Source organism: Capsella rubella, unplaced genomic scaffold (genome assembly GCF_000375325.1).
Source record: "Capsella rubella cultivar Monte Gargano unplaced genomic scaffold, Caprub1_0 scaffold_1, whole genome shotgun sequence".
Classification (NCBI taxonomy): domain Eukaryota; kingdom Viridiplantae; phylum Streptophyta; class Magnoliopsida; order Brassicales; family Brassicaceae; genus Capsella; species Capsella rubella.
The window spans coordinates 12453841-12473685 of record NW_006238923.1 but is presented as its reverse complement, the minus strand read 5'-3'; the positions used below and the strand labels follow the sequence as shown (position 1 = coordinate 12473685).

General features: G+C 32.4%; 5 protein-coding genes across 6 annotated transcripts; 3 read left to right on the top strand and 2 right to left on the bottom strand.

Annotated features, from left to right (window-relative positions):
• Positions 1–282: 282 nt before the first annotated feature.
• On the bottom strand, positions 283–2473 carry LOC17896647 (transcription factor bHLH80). 2 transcript variants are annotated; one of them, XM_023790055.1, is made up of 6 exons: positions 2178–2473; positions 1900–2021; positions 1257–1391; positions 1085–1150; positions 661–729; positions 283–554 (listed from the first exon to the last, which is right to left on the bottom strand). In XM_023790055.1, the coding sequence occupies exons 1-6, from the start codon at positions 2356–2358 to the stop codon at positions 501–503; spliced, it is 627 nt and encodes a 208-aa protein (XP_023645823.1). In that variant the 5' UTR covers positions 2359–2473; the 3' UTR covers positions 283–500. The 2 variants fall into 2 exon arrangements, with proteins under 2 accessions (XP_023645823.1, XP_006303282.1); XM_006303220.2 differs by having other exon boundaries at positions 1900–2473.
• A 4322-nt stretch (positions 2474–6795) lies between these two features.
• On the top strand, positions 6796–7798 carry LOC17898068 (putative cyclin-T1-1). The gene has a single exon (XM_023776937.1). It carries the CDS (start codon positions 6796–6798, stop codon positions 7642–7644), a length of 849 nt encoding a protein of 282 aa, XP_023632705.1. The 3' UTR covers positions 7645–7798.
• Positions 7799–10843: 3045 nt separating this feature from the next.
• On the top strand, positions 10844–11402 carry LOC17897294 (defensin-like protein 275). Its single transcript, XM_006304360.2, has 2 exons — positions 10844–10928; positions 11174–11402. The coding sequence occupies exons 1-2, from the start codon at positions 10853–10855 to the stop codon at positions 11353–11355; spliced, it is 258 nt and encodes an 85-aa protein (XP_006304422.1). The 5' UTR covers positions 10844–10852; the 3' UTR covers positions 11356–11402.
• Positions 11403–13392: 1990 nt separating this feature from the next.
• Positions 13393–14112, top strand: LOC17898822. Its single transcript, XM_006303371.2, has one exon. It carries the CDS (start codon positions 13596–13598, stop codon positions 13980–13982), a length of 387 nt encoding a protein of 128 aa, XP_006303433.1. The 5' UTR covers positions 13393–13595; the 3' UTR covers positions 13983–14112.
• Positions 14113–16549: 2437 nt separating this feature from the next.
• On the bottom strand, positions 16550–17704 carry LOC17898293 (carboxymethylenebutenolidase homolog). The gene is made up of 2 exons (XM_023790107.1): positions 17265–17704; positions 16550–17165 (listed from the first exon to the last, which is right to left on the bottom strand). The coding sequence occupies exons 1-2, from the start codon at positions 17702–17704 to the stop codon at positions 16646–16648; spliced, it is 960 nt and encodes a 319-aa protein (XP_023645875.1). The 3' UTR covers positions 16550–16645.
• Positions 17705–19845: the final 2141 nt, after the last annotated feature.

The following is a 19845-nucleotide window of genomic DNA, read 5'->3' as shown; positions in this document are numbered from 1 at the left end:
AAGATATGGCTACTAGTCTAGTATTAGTGTGACAATTTTGGTAATGGTCACAAGTTGTCTCTCCGGATATTCTTTTATTCTTTCACAAAAAAAATTTGGGTCACTTCTCACATGAAACCAAATCAGCTCCTCTTTCTGATTTTTCCCAATTAAGTGTAAATAGTTACTAAAGTTATCATCTTAAAAGATTACATACAACAAAGTTTATTACCAACACATATAGATAAAACAGATTACACAGTTACAAAATATATTTTCCTCACTTGTATAAAGAGCATACACTTCTTTTAAATTTATTGACTAATCTTTAAAACTTTCCTCCTTATTGTACAAAAATTTTACAGCTAAAAATTCATACATCAAATCATCTATATTGTTTTTCCTCTAGTTCAATATAGGATCATGTTTCGAATTTTCGAACAGATCATACCCATATTTAGATTTTAAAAATAACATATATATGTATATATATATATATATCAAAACCTAAAAAGGAAACATTATTGCTCTTCTTTAGGTTTGCATCTGCACCTCTTCTGCTGCTCTGTCAACTCCTGCATCCGTTAAAACCAAAATACAATGATCAAATAATTGCAAAGCTTGTGTTACTAATCAACTAGTCAATGCAATATATATATATATATATATATGTAGATAAACCTGGATTTGGCTTTGAAGAGTCTTCACGTACTCCACAGCTTCTTCCAACATGTCTGCAGTGTTTGTTTGCTGCAACATATATAACGAACAAACCCGAATCATCAGTCTATATATCTCACCGAGTTTCCATTGTTGTCATGGAGTTTCAGAAACCTCAAGGCAAACTAATCTGATACCGTATCTTCGAATACAAGACTGTTCATTGTTTATGGACTATGGATTAAGTAGTTCTAAAGTTCCACTAATGCCTTCACTATCAATAAACAGTCAACATCCAAATTCCTTTACCGCTAAGCTTACCAAGAGGACTAAACTCTAACCTTAAGCTTTAAGCATATATAACTATGGACCCATTTCGTAATTTTTATTTCAAGAACTTCCAAGAAAAGCTGGAAATCAATATGTCCTGTAAAAGAAATTTTACCTTATCCATATTAGGAACAAGTTCTTGCAGCCGCCTTATCCGATCACTTATTCGCGTTCTCCTCACCTAACAAAATGAACAGAAGAAAAGCTTAATGACACAGAACAAGAATGAGACAGAAACAAAAATTAGTACTTCAAAGCATCTAAAACACAAAGTTTTAAGTAATTACCCGCTCAGCAATGCTACGAGGATGAGTTGCACAACCTCGTTTAGCACGAACTCTACAAGGAACTGAATCCTCAAGAAGCTTGTCCATATTCATATCCATCATTCCTGATATCCCACCACTCATTTGCTCTTCTTTCTACTCAGCAGAACACAAAAAGCAGAGTTAAGTTTCCATACACACACAAAGACTTAACAATGTCCCTAAAAAACCACTTCTTACCTAATCTAACTAAGCTACACGATCTTAAGATTTGAACACCTAAAAATGTAAAGATCAATACATAGTGAACAAGTCAAGCTTTGAGTCTTTGAAGCTGTGACTAATACAAGCTTTACACAACCCATTCACACAACCAAAGGAATACAAAGAAAGGAAAAAAAAACTGCAACTTGCTGAGATTATGTTTCAAACAAATGCAAGTTGTCAAATTAGACAAGACTACTCTTTTACATCTTTATTGTCTCTTCTCCACAAATCGAAGAATTTCAAACACCCAATTAAACTATAAGCTTATCAAATCCCTAAAACAGAACACTCAAGTCAGAACCTGAACTCAGCATTTTGACCACACAACTTGACAATAAAGTAACAAAGAAGTCATCTTTTCATATAAAGTTTCAATTTTTACGAAACAGAACGTTACCATCTGAGAAGAGAACTGTGTTTCCATATCTCTAGACCGTTTCGTCGGAGAAATGTCAACGTTCGGCGACAAGTAATCATAATTCGCCGGAATCCCAAAATTTGAGAAAAACCCATCAGTCCCCGGACCAGACCCACTTAGAAAATCCGCCGGAGAACTATTCTGACGGTGAAAGCCACCACCTTGGTGACTATTACTATACAAACCCTGTTCAGCAGAAGTCCGGAACTCGAACGAGTCACGACTCGTTATCCCGACAGAACTGTTATTATTATTACCAGTAAGAAGCTCTGTTAAACAGAGGTTTGGTTTCAAACCCTCTTCTTCATCTTCTTCTTCAAGTAGGGTTTCAATCCAAGTAGCTGGAGCTGAACGGATCCGAGATAACCCACTTCGACTCATCTCTCCACCTCCACCGCCACAGTCACCACTTCCGCCGCCGACATTAGTTGATTGCATCGGATTGTTTTGTATTCTCACCGGAGTAATGGCTCAGTCGGTGAATTGAATTGAGTTTTTATTTTTTATTTTATCAGTGGAGACAATTAGACAAAGGAGCCACAGCAGACCTGATTGTTCCTCCGATTGTTTTGTCTTTTAGTTGAATTTTTGTTTTTCTTATTTTACACGGATACATAAACCTGATCGTTAGTTAACTACTTTATTTAGTTTGACTAAGATCTAACGGTGGAGAAGATATAGTTTACGTGGGTTGCGTTACAGTGGAATAAATTCTAGCTTTTACGTCACTGTTTCTGCTTTACTATTTTTTTGTTTCAGTGGATATGGTTTCTATTCATTATTCGCCTACGCGTTATTATAGCGCGTGAGTTTCACCTTCCGATTCTTGACGGCGAGGTTAGAGAGTAAGAGTGAGAGGAGAGATTTCTGGAAAATGGGAGGAAATGTGAACTTTTCTTGTCGGAAGATTTCATTGAAGTCAAGCCACAAAATCTAGCATTTTTTAGTGATTTTATGATAAATTTTATATTAATTAATTACGAATTTTAAAAGATTTAGAGAAATTTAGTGTTATTAATTTAACGATTCAAAATTTAGTTATTAAATTAACAGTTTAAAATTTACAATGTAATTTATTATTATAATAAAAACAATTTAGGAAAATGATTTTTAAATTGGTGTATTCAATCCAGTATTCTAAGTGATTTGTATAAAATTTACAAATCTTATATTATTTAGTTATAGATTTAGAAGTCTAACAAAATTCAGAGTTTTTATATTAATAATTTAAACTTCGAGAATTCTTTTTTTTTCAACGAATAAATTTTATTGATTAAGAGTTAATATTGTCAAGGTACAATTCATACTGCAACCATCGAGGTGGACAAACACCCGTACATAAAAAATTACTATCTAGACATCCAAATTTAGTAAAGAGATGGGCAGCTTCATTACAAGATCGTTTTGCAAAAACAAAAATGATATCAGAAAATAAATGAGACCAATGTAAGATATCCTAATAGATTCCTTCAATTTGGGCATTGTGAAATTTTCCATGAAGCATATCAATTAAACTTGAACAATCACTTTCAAGATAGACTTTACGATAACCTCGTAACCATAGTTGTTGTATCGCAGCAAGGAAAGCCTTCGCTTCGGCCTCAAGAGGAGTGAAATAATTTGGAAGTAGAAAAGAACCCCAACATATAGAAACACCTTCATTGTCTCTTAGAATCCAGCCAAAAGTTGATCTAAAAGTATAAGGATCAAAAGCTGCATCCACATTACATTTCATAAAGTCAAGAGGAGGTCTGCTCCAAGTGATTTTATGTTTAGGAACCGAGTTCAATATAGTAGTAGAAGAATTCAAAGAAGATGTATCAGTAATCCATTCATAAACATCTGCTTGAGCCTTAGTAATAAGATGAGAAATACTATGTTGGGTCTGGTTAAAAGTTAAATCATTTCTTGACTTCCATAAGTGCCATAATAACCAAATAGGAAGAAACTTATGTTCTTGGGTTACATTAACTTCATGTTGCAAAAGAAGAATGTCAGAGAGATGATCTTCTACGGTCTTATTACTGTGATAGAGAGAAACTAGAGGAGTATTGGAATCAAGCCACAAATGTTGAGCATACGAACAGCCGGAAAAAACATGGTGAATATCTTCATCAGCAGAGCCACAACGGAGACAAGTTGGATCAAGATGCATTCCTCGGGAATTAAGACGAACTTTTGTTGCTATCGCACGGGAGAGAATCCTCCAAAGAAAATGTTTCAATTTTGGCATAATTTTGAGTTTCCAAATTTTATTTTTCAATGTTATTGAACCATGAGGAATTTGATGTTGAAGGTGGTTATTATCTGGATGATGAGTGATAAACCAATAACCAGAACGAACATTGTATTCTCCTGAATTTGTATAAGGCCAAATGATCTTATCAGAAGAAACCGATTAAGGAATATAGATATTTGTTAATTTTGATTGGTCAGCAAAATGGACCAATTCTGTTATCTTATGATTATTCCAACATCTATAACTTCCCCATGTCGAAATCAAATCAGATATATAAAGAGATTGGTCTGGCCGGATACTGCGAACCGAAGATGGTGGATGTGATGGTAATAAATTATCTTTATCAAGACGGATCGAGGAACCAGCTCCCAAATTGTAACGATAGCCCGATTTTATTACTTGCAAACCACACAGAATTGAAGACCAGCCAAAAGATTGGTAAGGTTTCGAAGTAGCATTAAGAATGTGATCATCTTTGAAATACCTGGCTTTCATAACTTTGGCAAATAATGAATCTGGATATCGAAGAAGTCTCCACGCTTGTTTAACAAGTAAATCATCATTAAATTTTGTAAGATCTTTAAAGCCAAGACCACCCTCTTTCTTTGATTTCTGAAGTTTTTTCCAAGCAATCCATGGAATGCCTCTATTGTTATGATCTTTCTCCCACCATAATTGCATGAGTAAGGATTCAATATCCGAAACAACACCAAGAGGAATTTGAAAGCAAGACATGGTATAAACAGGCATTGTCATAGCCACAGATTTGAGCATAATTTCTTTCCCTGCAGGTGATAAAGTTTTGGAACTCCAACTACTAGTTCTTTGATGGACTCTTTGTTTAATATATTCAAACATTTCTGATTTTTTCCTTCCAAATTCCTCTGGAAGTACCCAGATATTTGCCACCTCCTCCATGGTTAGGAATTTGTAGAATGGATTTAAGGTAGTTACGAAGTCGGCCATTTTTCCGAGAGCCGAAAGTAATCAAAGATTTGCTAGTGTTAATCTTCTGGCCAGAATAGTACTCATAAACGTCAAAGATATCTTTTAATGCTTTACAATTTCTACTATTGGCTTGGCAAAAGAAAAGGGAGTCGTCGGCAAACTGAAGATGGGTAATGACTGGTACACCATTACCTATATGAATTCCTCGAAGATCTCCAGAAGAAGCGCTTGATTTAATTAGGGGGCTTAAAATATCCGCACACAAAATAAAGAGATAGCGTGAAAGAGGATCACCCTGACGAATGCCTCTTTCATGAACTATCCATTCTTGAAGCGATCAATTAATGAGAACAGAATATCTCACTGATTTTACCAAAGCCTAATCCAAGTGTTAGAGAAACCAAAAAGTTTCATAGTAGTTTCTAGAATTCATTAACACTATAAACCACTAAAGTACTAAACTAATTTTATTAACACTTTAAATTTTAAAAATAGTTTTCTTGTTTGTACCGCCATAAAATTGACAAAATGGTAACATCTGTAAACAGTTTAAATTATGTTTGTTTAATTTTAAAATTAAATTATTTTATTAAAATTTATTATTAGAAAAAGTTTCATCTTCTTCAACTACATAATATTCAACCCAAAAATTTCCAGATTTTTTTTATTCAATTTATTTTCTATGTTCATCCTCCTTTTATTGCCATTGGTATTATTAATACCGTATTAACTATCTAAGTGCTGAATTAAGTTGGTGAGTTCATGGCAAATGCTGAGTTGCCACTCTTGCTAATGCTTTTCTAGCATCTCTTATACTTTAAGTTTCTCCGGTGTTTTGTTATCTAGTTTCAGAGGTTTATCAATACCGAAGAGAAGATGATGTTTTGGTACTGTTGTTTTATTAAAATTTATTTTTGTAAATAAATAACAAAATTAAATTAAAATTAAAAATTATATTAAAGAAATATTTAAATGAAACAAAAATAATTTAGCTATTCTGCGTTGACGAACCGTTCCATCATCTTCTATATATGGTAGTGCAAATTTGAAAACTAATGTTTTTTTTTTTTGTAACAATATGAAAACTAATGTTGAGGTTTAAAGTGTTAATAAAATTATTTTCGTGGTTTATCTTGTTAGTGAATTTCTTTAGAGGTTTAGAAAACTACAGTAACATTTTGAAGGTTAAAAACACAACTTTCTGTTTTTTTTTTTTAATTATAATTCGATTAACATGGTCAGACTATTTTTATTTTTAACAATCTCCCATATGGGAGAGGTAGCCAATCTATTCTCATCCAAAAAAACAATTATTATTTTGTCAATGTAATTATATATAAAATTTAAAGCTAGAAAAATCATAAATTTTTAGATATAATACCAAATTCGTAGTCAATATATTTCATTTCAAAATTCTATCATGTTATTTATTTCTATTAACATATAGTATAAGTCCCTTAAGTTTAAATACTTTTCCAAAAAAAGTTATAATATATGTTGACTGTCATAATTATTCTTTATCTATAAAGGTGTGATAAGCTCAAGTAATATATAACACACACACACAAAAAAAAAAATTAAAAAAAAAAAAGACGGATTTAAATTATGAATACTTTCTAGGGTTATAAGGGTTTGTTTAAATCCTCCTCGATCTTGTCACTAATCAAAATCCTTTGTGTGGTTAAACAATGGCAGAACCAAGATGGTATTACACAAGAGAAGAGATAGAAAAAAACTCTCCATCGAGACTCGATGGTATGAACTTCAAGGACGAGACAATCCATCGTTGGTGTTACACTTCATTCCTTCAAGATCTTGGCCACAGACTAAACCATCCTCAGAAGTCTATAGCCACAGCGATTGTCTTGTGCCAAAGGTTCTTCACTCGTCAGTCAATAGCAAAGAATGATCCCAGAATGGTCGCCACCATATGCATGTTCCTCGCTGGCAAGGTCGAAGGGTCTCCAAGACCGGCCGGTGACGTTCTTTTTTTCTCTCACAGGCTTTTATTCAATAAAGATCCGTTGATCGATGCCAAGTTCGAGAGATTGAAGGCTACTGTCTTCACGGGTGAGAAGCTTGTGATGGCTACTTTGGGGTTTGATCTTGATATCGAACATCCTTATAAGCTAGTTATGGATTGGGTTAAGAGATGTGTTAAGGCTGAGGATTTTAGACGGGTAGGTCAGGCTGCTTTGAACTTTGTTAATAACATGTTAAGGACGTCGCTTTGTCTTCAATTCGGGCCTAGTCAGCTCGGTGCGGGTGCTATATATCTCGGGTTAAGCTTGTGTAAGATAAAGTACTTACCTTGTGATGGAGATAAAGCTTGGTGGGTAGAGTTTGGTATTAGTAAACGACAATTGAAGGAAATTTGCGACCAGACGCTTGATCTTTATGTTCAAGACTTTGTCGTTCCGGCCGGAGCAAGAGGTGAATTTAAACAAATCAAGATTGATGAGACAAAGTCTTGTCCTCAGGGTCTTCAAGGTCGTCAAGATGGTAAGGGAATCTTGTCGAACGTAGTCAAGAATTAATGTTGACAGAGATGATTTTGTACCTTTATTGGAATGTTTAAATATAGATTAGAGTATCTAAAACAAAGCTAAGGACAAGGGCTTGTGAGCATTTGTTATTGTTTAGATGGTACATTGGAATGTTGAAATAGTCTTTGTCACAGTTTATTTTCATATGCAGAAGAGAATTAATTAGTTTATTAATTTTCTTTGATGATTTATTGCACCTATATGAGATAAATAACGAACCTAAATGCAAAATTTAATAGCGAGTTCAACGCCATTCCTATTATGAGTTCTTTACTGTATACAAAAGGATGATTACGTATATTATAAAAATTCTCTGAGTGTCTGCAGATTGAAAAGAAATGCATTAGAGCTTTTAAGATTCTTTCCCTGAGCCATCTAAATGTTATTGTAAACCAGGAGGCATCATAGAAGAGCAACCAAAACATTGTTTTGTATCCATGTATATGATCAAGCTGAAGATTGAGATGTATGCTAGTAGACATATAGATGATTGAATACGATGAAGAACATAAGAGATGAGATGACACGAGAGATTTGTTAATGGGGTTCGGATAACCTATATCTCCGGGGCCAAGTCCAGAATCATTCACTAGCATAAGAACACAAATATCACATTTGCTACACACACTCTTGTCTTAGATGAATCAAGGCAATTACCACCACTCATTGTCTTTTCCGACGAGTGTGGTTTCTCTTACAAAAATCATCAACAATTTTCTATTTTGTTGATGTGGCAACACATACACAAAGTATGCATCTACAAAGAAACCCTTTAGGTGTGCAACTTTTTCTTGTGCCCACCTCTTCCTTTTTATACTCCTTATAATTTTCCAAAACCCGAAGTTCCCAAGCTCATCCTTTTTTTCTTTTGGATAATAGCTTGTGTTCTTTTTCAACTTGACCATGCCTCTGCTGTACAAGGTACTGTTAACTTGACCCTTCTTTGTTTCAGACTTCACCTCCTCTGTTATGATGTAACACAGCCGCTGTCACTTTGATCATTGTCTGTTCTAACACGGCCGTTCCCCTGATACACCTTCACTCCCTTTTGTCAATACTAGCCTAGCCTAGCCTCTATTCTGACTAGATGCTCCACTGTTCCACATTAACATGTTGTAGGCTTTACTTCTCGCCATCTACTGTGTTACACAGCTGCTTCTTGTACACAAAGACTTTACTGCCTCTGTCAGCTTCTTGATCATACACTTCAGTTTCAGCTTCTTCAGCTTGAGTCTAAGAATCAGTAACAACAACAATGTTTCTTCTTCACAAGCTTCTTAGATTGTGACACGATCATCAAAACGTAACAAGATCAATATAGGATCAAGTTAGTCATGTCCTTAATTAATTACAGGTTTGTTCTGTACTAAATCATCACATTTGACCCCCAAAAAAAAAAAAAGTTTGTCATTTTTGGAAATCCACGCATGTTCATCTATTTAGACAACAAAGTTGTTGTTGATTACACGATCATTTACTATTGGTATCAGTAAACGTCAATTGGGGGATATTTCGAACCAGACGCTTGATCTTTATGTTCAAGACTTTCTCCTTCCCCCATCTTAGTGACTTTGAAGACTCTGACAAGGTTTAGTTTCATCAATCTTTGTCCTTAAAGTTAGACATGTCCTTATAACAGGCTTGTTCTGATACTAAATCATCACAAAAGCTGCCATTTTTGGAAGTCTACGACTGCATAAAGATAACGAGATTGCACATAACATGGATTCATGGTGATCAATCAACAAAAAATATTTCATGCAAATGCATTTAAGCTGCTGTAAAATGACAATTTACATGCTGTAGCTTGACTTATAAGCAACCTTTACCTTAAGTACATGCTCAACTCAAGAATCGTCTGCAAAAAGTGTTGGTGTCAACAACACAAGCTTAGCGAATCCAGTGTCTCATGAGATTGCTGAATTGCTTTCTAGCTTTTCATAGCTGAGATGGTGTTCTCAATTTCCCTGTCAACATCTTTGAAGATTTTTCAAGGGAGAAAGGACAGTACCGTTGTGAATCACGTTGTTCCTCTGCTTCCAGAGATGGTAAACTGTGGCCTGAGCAACCAATCTTACGGAGGAGAGAAGGGGCAGAATCAGACTTCATCCTTGTCCAAGCAATGAGAGCTAAACCCGCATCTGAGGAGCAAATGGTCTCTGCTTTCGACAAAATCTGCGCACAAGCCACAAGAAGAAGGGATCTGCAAACCCTAAGCAACGAGTCTGTCCCTTGTAGGCAACCTATTCAGTTGGGAAACCCACATATTGAAAGCATTCCTTAGAGTAGCTCCTTTAAACCAGACAGAAACAGTCCAGTCTTTTGGAGGCCTCTTTGGACGAACAGCTTCCCAAGTCATTGCTGGATAAGTCACTCTTGGCCTAGACCATAAGAGACTCCCATATTGAGTGTATACGGTATATCATCTAAACTCCAATATATTTGTTGACCCTCTAGTATTTTAACAAACAGTATGAGGATTACAATCAGAACCTTTGAAGACCTTAGTGTATATTGTTCATATTCAAATTACTCGACTACACCAAAAAAAAATCATGGTGTTAGTTTTTTATTTTTATTTCTGCATATTCCATGGTTTTAGACATGTTCTTGATGAAGATATTATTTATTCCATTTTTTATGTTTAATTTAAAATAAAATCTTACTTATAAATGTGAAATTTTTTCATTTCTAAACATGAAAAACATCTAAAATCTGTCAAACTGTGTATATCTATATTTTTCATGTTGTGAGAAACCACTAGTTTGAAATGATCTATCAAAGTCATTTATAGAATTAATAATAATAATGTTAATATGTGTTATTTTCTAATAATTCTAAGCGAATTCAAGTCTGATAACATATGCTTTCAAAAAAAAAAAAAATCTTTGAATAACATGCAATTTCAAAAAAAAAAAAAAATCAAACTACTCTTAAATATTAAGTAAAATACCAGATACGTTTCTCTACTTTAATTTCTACTTCTTATTTATTTTTTTGTTTACATAAATTAAATTAAATTAAATTCAGTGGAAGATTTGACCATATTTATTTTTATTGGAAGTTAAAAGTATCCTAATTAATTGTACCATATTTTAATCCTGAGAATACGTTAATCTTGGTAAAGAGAATCTTGGTATATATATATATATGCATATACAAAAACATAACTTGATTCTTAAAAGAAAAATCAAACTATATGGCTTTATCAAAGTTTCAACTTGCAACTCTTCTTATCGCATATTTTCTCCTAACTAGTTCTCATCAATCAAAGAGTAATATTTTTCTTCTCTTGTTTTGTTTTTTTTGTTTGTGAATTATAATTTTTTTTCCTCAGTTTTAGTAAGTTTAATTTTAAATTTTGAATTCAATTTCTCTATACCTATTTCCAGTAAATTTTACATTTACAAAAAGAAAACGCCCACATATGTAGATTCATAGACAATGTTTTATAAGTTCTTGTGGAAATTATAGTACACTAATGATCATTGTTGATTTGTTTTTTTTTGGCAATTAACAGTATTGAATACAAATCAAATCGGGGTTGAAGAGTGTGTTTACAGAGGTTTGTGCCGATCCAGCAAAGAATGTAAGAGTCGATGTGGACCGCCTGAGTTCTCACAGGATACTGTTGGTTTATGCATGCTCGATTATGATGATTACGAATATCGTTGTTGTTGTATTGTAGATAACAAAAAATAATTTACAAGTTTGAATAAATGTTTCTGGTATCCATTCGGTTTTTGGTTCGGTTTGGTTCAGATCGGATTCGAGATTTTTAGGTTTAGAAGGTAGAACATGTTCGGGTATCTATTAATGTTTGGATCATATTCTGTTCGATCGGGTATTTCGGGTCATGTTCGGTTTGGATTTTTGGATTTCTCTAGCTCTATTAAAACTATAGAAGTTTTTCCATTTAAACAAAATTATATCGAAAATAATGAAACTGATATGTAAATATTTCTGATGCCATTTAGGCTGGTTAACATGATTTAAGTAGAAATTAGAAACATTTCAACCAAATTTTGCTTAGCTAAGTAATATATATTTTTTAAACAAAATATATTCAACAAATAATTCGATTGAGTAACATCGAATTTGGATATTTATATTCAATTTCAAACTTTTTTTTGTAAAATGAATAATTTCTATTGTGGGAGCTGAATCCACCTAAGGGTCTAGAATGTAACTAGGTGGGAACCTATTCGCCTTTCCGAACTCAAACTGAATGCTAAATAATGAATGTAATCTTTTTATAGAATAGAGCTTGTTTCTTTTTTATTAATCTTACTCCTTTCGACCTCCTTTGCAAATGAGTTTCACTTCCTATATATAGAGGTACAAATACACTTAATAGCTTGCGTAATTTACGCTCCGGGAACCCGCGATCTTCATTATAACCTCGTTGACCATTAGTTAGTCTGTTACGATCTCCTTTTAAATGCTTCTTCTCCCGCTCTCTCTTTGGACGCCGCAAGACTTCTTCTTCAAGTCAGAACCCCTTTAATTGGGCATGGGCTCTATAGGCCCAATTAACTCTGAAGTACTAATTCCGGTGCTCACATCTATAATAAAATTAACTATTCATATATTAATTTTGACATTTAAAAATAATTAAAGTTTATATTTTAAAGAATATGATCAATGTTTGACAATAAAAAATACTCTAATTTGAAAGGTTAAAATATATATGAATGTGACTATAAGACAAAAACAATGCAAAGATATATTGAAAGTTTATATTGCATACTTTATTTTACGGACTGACCTCTAATTTTGGAATGTAGATGATAAAAATACAACAACAACAAAAATACGATTTAGAGTTCCTTTTTCTGAAAACCTTTTGATTTTTTTTTTAATTATATTATTTTGTGTTTTAGACAAAATTTAACTTTTAAAATTTATAACAGGCGAAGAGGTAATTATTTAAAGTGAGCACATATAGATTATGAGATAAGAATTTTGAGACGGCCAAAACTCGGTATGGATTTCACATCAAAAATTGTGACACCTTGGTTAGCAGAGAGATTTAAAGAATTGATTTGGCCATTTATGTCACTAAATTGCACTTATCTTTTTGGTCAAAAGTCTTGAGAGAAACTGTGTAAGTGTGGTTAAAACACAGAGACATATCATGTGGTCTTTAAAGCCTCCCAGATGTAGGAAACCGGCCATCAGATATGGATCAACCGACAAAATGGGATTGAAAATAAGTCTACTAAGAGGTGGACCATTGCCGCAAGTAGACATAGGGTCCAATAAGAGAGTTGGGTCCATAGGATAGAAAACGACATAGTGTCTATTGAGAACGGTGATTGTCGGAGCATAACAAAAATATATAAACCTAATGATCACAAAACTTTTTTTCCATAATGATTTTTGAATCGAGTTTCCTCTGATATGATCTTACTATTCTTCGCTTTTTTTTATAGAAATTTTGATAATACTCCTTTTAGTATACTTACTTTCAAAAATACCCCTTTCATCTACTTATTATAAAAAATTATTCCTGTTTTCAATCTGAAAAAATTATAAAGTCTTATTGTAATGAAATTTTGTTTTTGGATTATTTGAATAATGAAACAAAATTATTGTAGAAAACTATGGAAACTTTGTATAATCTTGACAAAAAATTTAATAATATGACAAACCTAGTCAAACACAAAACTCTATTACCATAATCTATAAAATCCAAGTTCAACCAAAGTCTTCTTGATTATTACAAAACCAGATATGTAATAATAAATTTCATAACTAAAAGTAAATAAAAGACACAAAGACAAAACTATATAAACAAGTCAAAATAAAATAACAAAGTCATGTGTCTAAAAAGAAGCTTCTCTGTGATCTCCCACTCATTATTACAACGCACGATCTCATTTCTCATCATCTCCTCCGTATAATCCGGCCATGATCATTCACGCGCCGCCGTCTCCATTATGTTGACCGACGTCTTCTGGCTCCGAACACGACGGAGCCGTTTCGTTTTCTTCCTCCTCTGTTCTCCTTTACTAATCCCAATCCTATGTGCTTCGATCCCTATCCTTTGCGCTGTCGAGATCTTTAGCCGCCTCCGTAGTCGTCATCCTTGGTTTGCTAAAACCGCCACCGTGGATGAAGATGATTTGAGGCTCCGGAGATGTGAAGAAGGATGCGGTTGCGGCGGTGGAGGAGGGTTTGAAGAAGAAGAAGCTGGGTTGCTTCAGAGGTACTTAGAAGATCAGTTGGTTCTTGTTAGATCTGTTTATGAGTGTGGTGAAGAAGATCAAGATCTTGATCAAGATCAAGATTCTGATCAAATTATTAGGGTTCCTCTTCTTTCTTAATTTTTTCAGTTTTCTTTAGATTCGTAAGTTTTTTTTTTCTTTTTTGTAATTTTCGGTTATCAGAGGAAAAAAATTGTAGATAAACAAAAATTGAATTACATTTTTAACTTCAAATTACTATCAGTTGAATTTTTTTTTTTTAATATAATTTTCATTTCTTTGATTAAAATTATATACTTTTAGAAATTTTCTGTCATTTTTATTTTTATATGATTCAGAAATTTTATGTGAGATTGTAAAGAAAAAATAATAAATTGTACCAAATTAATGGTTTAATTACTAAACTAACAAAGAAACTATAAGAGTTATATGGATGATTTTTTATGTCTAGATTTGTGTTAAATTAAGTAAATTTATTATTATTTTATTGTTAATCGATAAAATGTAAAGAAATGAGAATTTTTGTTTCCACATTTGACATTGTTATCATCCTAGTTATTAATTTTACTTTCCATTATAGTCAAAAGTGCATTTTTCCACTAATGTTTTTTTTTTTTTTTTTTTGGGGAATTAAATTTAGGAGAAGAGAGGATAAGAGTTTTTATGTTGGGTCAGGATCAAGGCCCACCTTTTTGTGTGTGTGTTCGCACAGACCAAAACCGAACTTGATCATATGGTTGGTCTAAGGGGGAATACAAGAATGTAATGTGTGGTCCAGATTTTATTTCCTCACTTACTTTTGACTGACTAGAAAAATTTACTTGTTTTGATATTTGCACACATCTAAGGTTTGATCTATTTTTAGAAGGATTGTAGCTTAAGCGGTTTTTTATTACTCATGGCAATAGAGGAACAATGTGGATCACAATCAGATTTTTATTGCTCTAGATGTTATCTTTAAGGGTATAGAATTGTTGGGTTTTTCAAACTCGAGCCAATATTACATTAGTTCGATATTATTCGCTTTGGATCCATAAGTCAAGCTCGCACAGATTTGTTATTGGGGTTCTTTAAACTCAAGTCAACTTTCCATTAGTATGATATTGATTGTTTTAGGCTCATAACTCAAGTCCGCACGAATTTTTTTATTGGGGTTCTTCCCAAAAGACCTTGTACTTATTGGGGTTGGACTTGACTTATATATTAATTTTTTTTTCTAATTTCCAGTGTGGGAAGCTGGTTTGTCGTCTAACAATAGATCGTTTAGTACACATGCACAAACGATTCTGAAACTTAATGAAACTATCGATACGATGAAACTCTTTATTTAATTTTGTAACTGTATTGTCTCCTCATTTCAATATTTTTTGCCAAGGATTCAAATCCAATAGCTCCTAATCTATACAACCAAAGCCAAACCTTATACATTTATAATAATATCAACATTTATACTAAAAATAGAAGAAATACAAAAAAAAAAAGATTATTCTCACATTCTTTGGCTGTGATTATTACTTTATATCTTTTAAAAAAATCTCTACGTTTTTGTAGTTTATAATTAAAATGCAGACCTCAAAACCAGAACAAGACGGGATTGTATCTTGTATAGATTCTAACAATCCTTGTCACACCACCAAGCATGGACCATAGAAGAGCCCAAGAAAGCTCATATTGTTAAAGTCTTGAAGACTATTCAAAACTATCTATGAACCATGTGAAAGACTCAAAACAATGCATATTGACCTTACTTGGACAAGAACATATGATTTGTAATTAACATACTCCAACACCTCTGCCCCATGAGTACACTACCGAAGAAGCATATACTACTAAGTACTAACGATATCAAAAAGAAAAGTCCAATGTGCAATGTCTTCTTGCCGGAAAAACATCGGGTCATAGAAGTATTACAATACATGTTACTTTTTATATAAATTGCACGACTCCCAATATGCCTGATATCAATAATTATAAATAAATAGTAAGGTGACAATGAAGATGCGTTTTGGCAATGAATTGATCAAAAAAATTCCATGAACTCTCTATTGATTATGAAGAATGGTTTCAAACCCCTTCTTGCCATTCCAATGATTTTCTTTAAGTACCACTCCAGATATGGTGCGGTTTCGGGGCCGGTCCAGCATAATATGAGGCCCAATAAAAAAAAATTTTTTACAGAATTTTATAAAAAATCTCAAAAATTCATAAAGTATGGTCTGTTTTTGCAATACCAAATAAATAAAATTAAAAATTGTAAGAAAATCTTAAACATTCACAAATTTGAGGCCTATATTTGCAATAATAATTTGTTTTTGGGAACTAATTTTGTTAGTAAAAAAAATCAAAAAAGCTGTTGGCCCAATAGCAATGTATCATAGAAATGGGTCGCATGCCGGGCCTATCCGGCTTCTTTAAAGCTTGTATGAGACTCTTTTGAATCCCTCTCAACAAGTATTTCTTCAACTCCAAGGTTGTCCAAACACAACATTGTGCAAATAAGCATTGTTACTTTTGCACCAAAGCATGATCGAAGACAAGAATAAGCCTTAGTAATCTCGAAGAACAACCTAAATTTCACCCCCATCGTCTCAAAGATCCCAACCAATCTCACCATTGACCACAGAACCATGAAACATTAGCTATAGCATTTTTAGTTTACGACTTGATCAAAGTTTAACATTCTTTATTGTTTGCTCCAAAACCTCTTCATTAGTTATCTTATTAACTAACTTTTATATACTAAAATCCAATTTTAATTGTAACTTTGGATGTACAAAAGAGATTTAAATCAAATGATGATGTAACCAATTCCTCATGAGAGCAAACGCTTCCTCGGCGTCTCGGTCATCTTCCGCTGTCTCCGGCCGGTGAACAAAGCCGTGACCTCTTCCTTCATACACAACAACCTTTGACCCTTCACCAATCTTCTCCTCAACTTCATACAAACCCTTCACTTCACAAAGCGGGTCTCTATCTCCGGCAATAAACAAAACCGGCACTTTCACATCTCCGGCCACCGCGGAATCTATCCTCGTACCGTAGAACGAAACACCAGTACTAAAGTAACCGTTCTCATCCGTGGCTAACACGTCAACCACTCTCCCACCGCCAAAACAGAACCCCATCACTCCTAACTTCTTGGAGATGCCAGCAGCTGCAAACTCCTCAACCATCCATTTAGTAAAGCTAGTTGTGTCTTGTCTGATACGGTTCGGGTCTTGTCTTCTTCTCCATTCCTCGTATTCGGACTTTGGTCGGTGTTTCGACCATGGATCTCCACGAAACAGGTCCGGGACAAGAACACTATCTCAACAAACAAACAAACAAAACTTTCAATTTAGGTAATGAATTTTGAAATTTTAGAGAGCTAAGTATATAGAGAAGATATGATATGATATATACTTGTAGCCATTGCAAGCAACACGATACGCGAAATCACGTGTAGCTGAATCTTGAAAACCAAAGACATCAGAGAGCAGAAGCAATCCAGTTCCGTTATTGTTCTTTACCGCCGTTAAAAGATAACCTTCAACACCGTCAACGGACACTTCTGTTCCGTTAACTAGCTCACAAGCTTCTTCTTCTTCCTCGTCGTCATCATCATCGACCTCCACGTTAACGGCACCATCAGAGGTCTCGAGAGCTGAAATGTTCTTGAGAGAACTTCGTCTTCTCAAGAAGGTTGTGGTGATATGGTTTCTAATTTGAGAAAACAAAATCTTGGGAGGGAGAGGTATGAGTCGTGGAGGAGGAAGACGGTGGCTTGGTTGGTGGTTGAACGGTGGCCGCCGTGGTGCTCCGGCTTTAGCAGAGGAGGAAAGAGAGGCCAAGGAAGCAGCCATTGTATGTATCTTTTTAGAATCAATATGGTCCAGAAGTTTTTTCTTTATATTGGTTTAGATATTTGTTAATTTATAAATTCCAATAGAAAATAATAAGTAATTAAAAAAAAATTATAAAGATATCTTATTATATAAAGTTGGGTTTTCAAAGTTAGTCGTTAACAAGATCGTGACACGTGTTAATTGAATTGATATGCTATTGACACGTGTCATATAATTAGTGGTAAGAAATTATATAAAATAGTTTTCAAAAAGGAATATTTTGAAAATAGAAATAAGAAAATAAAATTCAGGAAATTTAACAATTACTTAGTAGTAATCCTTAAGGAAAAAGGATAATCATTATAAAATAAAATTATTAATGAAAATTATAAAAATTAGGTCTAAGGAATAAAATTTTTTTAAAAAATAAATAAATAAGTTAGTCAACTATAAGTTAATCTTAGAAAATATTTACATTATCGTGAATATTATGTAATATTTAAATATATTTTATCAATTTATTCAGTAAGTTAATTTAAATAAGTTTGTCATTAATGTGACATGTGTCAATTGTATCGGTAAGATATTGACATATGTAAATTTAAGATATATTAAAATATTTTAAAATTAAATTTATAAACCCATAATAAAAAAAATTCTACATAAGTAATACATATAAAAGTATATCTAATTATAATGAATATTTTTATGTTAATTGAAAAATTTCTTACAATGTAAAACTTGGTTTTCAGAATTACTAACTCACGTGATTGTGATATATTTCAAGTAAAACATTAGATGCCGGAATGTGATACATCTAATTTTGTAAAAAAATAGATAAAAATAAAAAATTACCAAAAAAATATATATATTCAAAATTTTTTACGTATAATAAAATTATTAATCTAATTTTTGGTTATGTTGGTTTGGATTTATTAAAGAGATTAGGGGTTAATATTTACAATTAAACGAGATTATATGTCGATTTTAGTTTATAAAGAAGGATTAAAGTTTATTTTTTACAACTAAACATGTTATATGGTTGCTTGGATGTAGAAATGAGGATTATGGTTTAGATTTTACAATTAAACAAGGTTTTATGTCGATTTAAGTTTATAAATAAGGAGTAGAGTTTAGATTACAAAATTTATACAAGGTTATTTAATTGTTTCAGTTTATAAAAGAAATTAAGATTTAGATGGTACAATTAAACGAGATTATGGGTTTAACCAATTTTTTTACCTTTTTAATATGTTGTAATTGATTAATGTTTAATTTATATTTAAATAATGTAGTATATCATAGTGCTATCTCATTGGCTAAAACAAGAGGGGTGGATAAGAAGGAACTAAAAAAGAGTCATTATTTACTTAAAATAAGGATAACAAAAGTCAATATAATTAGTAGTATAATGATTTTTAAAATATATTTTTTCAAATATGTAATTTTCTATACTTTCATATTTAAAAAAATTTCTTAATGCTCATCTCAACGACACTATAACTCATTTTTATGGAGTGATGTTAATTTGTAAGAACTTTACCATCAAATTTTGTAATAATTAATTAAGTTTAAGAAATACAATAAATTGCAAAGTAAAAAAGTATGCAAGAATAGTTTTTTAAAAAACTGGAAATTTATGAAATAACATTTTTAGGATAATGGTATAATCATGTTTATGTTATAATATTTAAATTATTTTTTTGAAAAAATTGGTAATAGTAATATTATGAAAAATGGTGAATAGCTCACAATTTTTTTTGGTGACCGATAATTTAACATTACTAGACTTTTTTAATGAATGTTTAATAACGATTTTTAAATATACATAATACATAAATAAATTTGTTCAACAAAAAACAATTTACTAACTTAAAAATTATCTCTTTTTGAATACTTGGATATAACATTCGTACAATAAAATTTTAATTTTAATTTATTTTGAAAATAAATAACCCTAGACGGGCTTTAACTAATCTATATTAGAAAATATGATATTTAATCAATATTGATTTTTTTGGTTAATGTTATGATTTTCAAAATTTTAATACATGCAATATTTTTAATTCATACATGAAAACATAAATATTAACCCGCGTTTTTATGCGGGCTTTTATCTAGTGAGTTATAAAAAATAGTATACAAAATATTTACGAAAT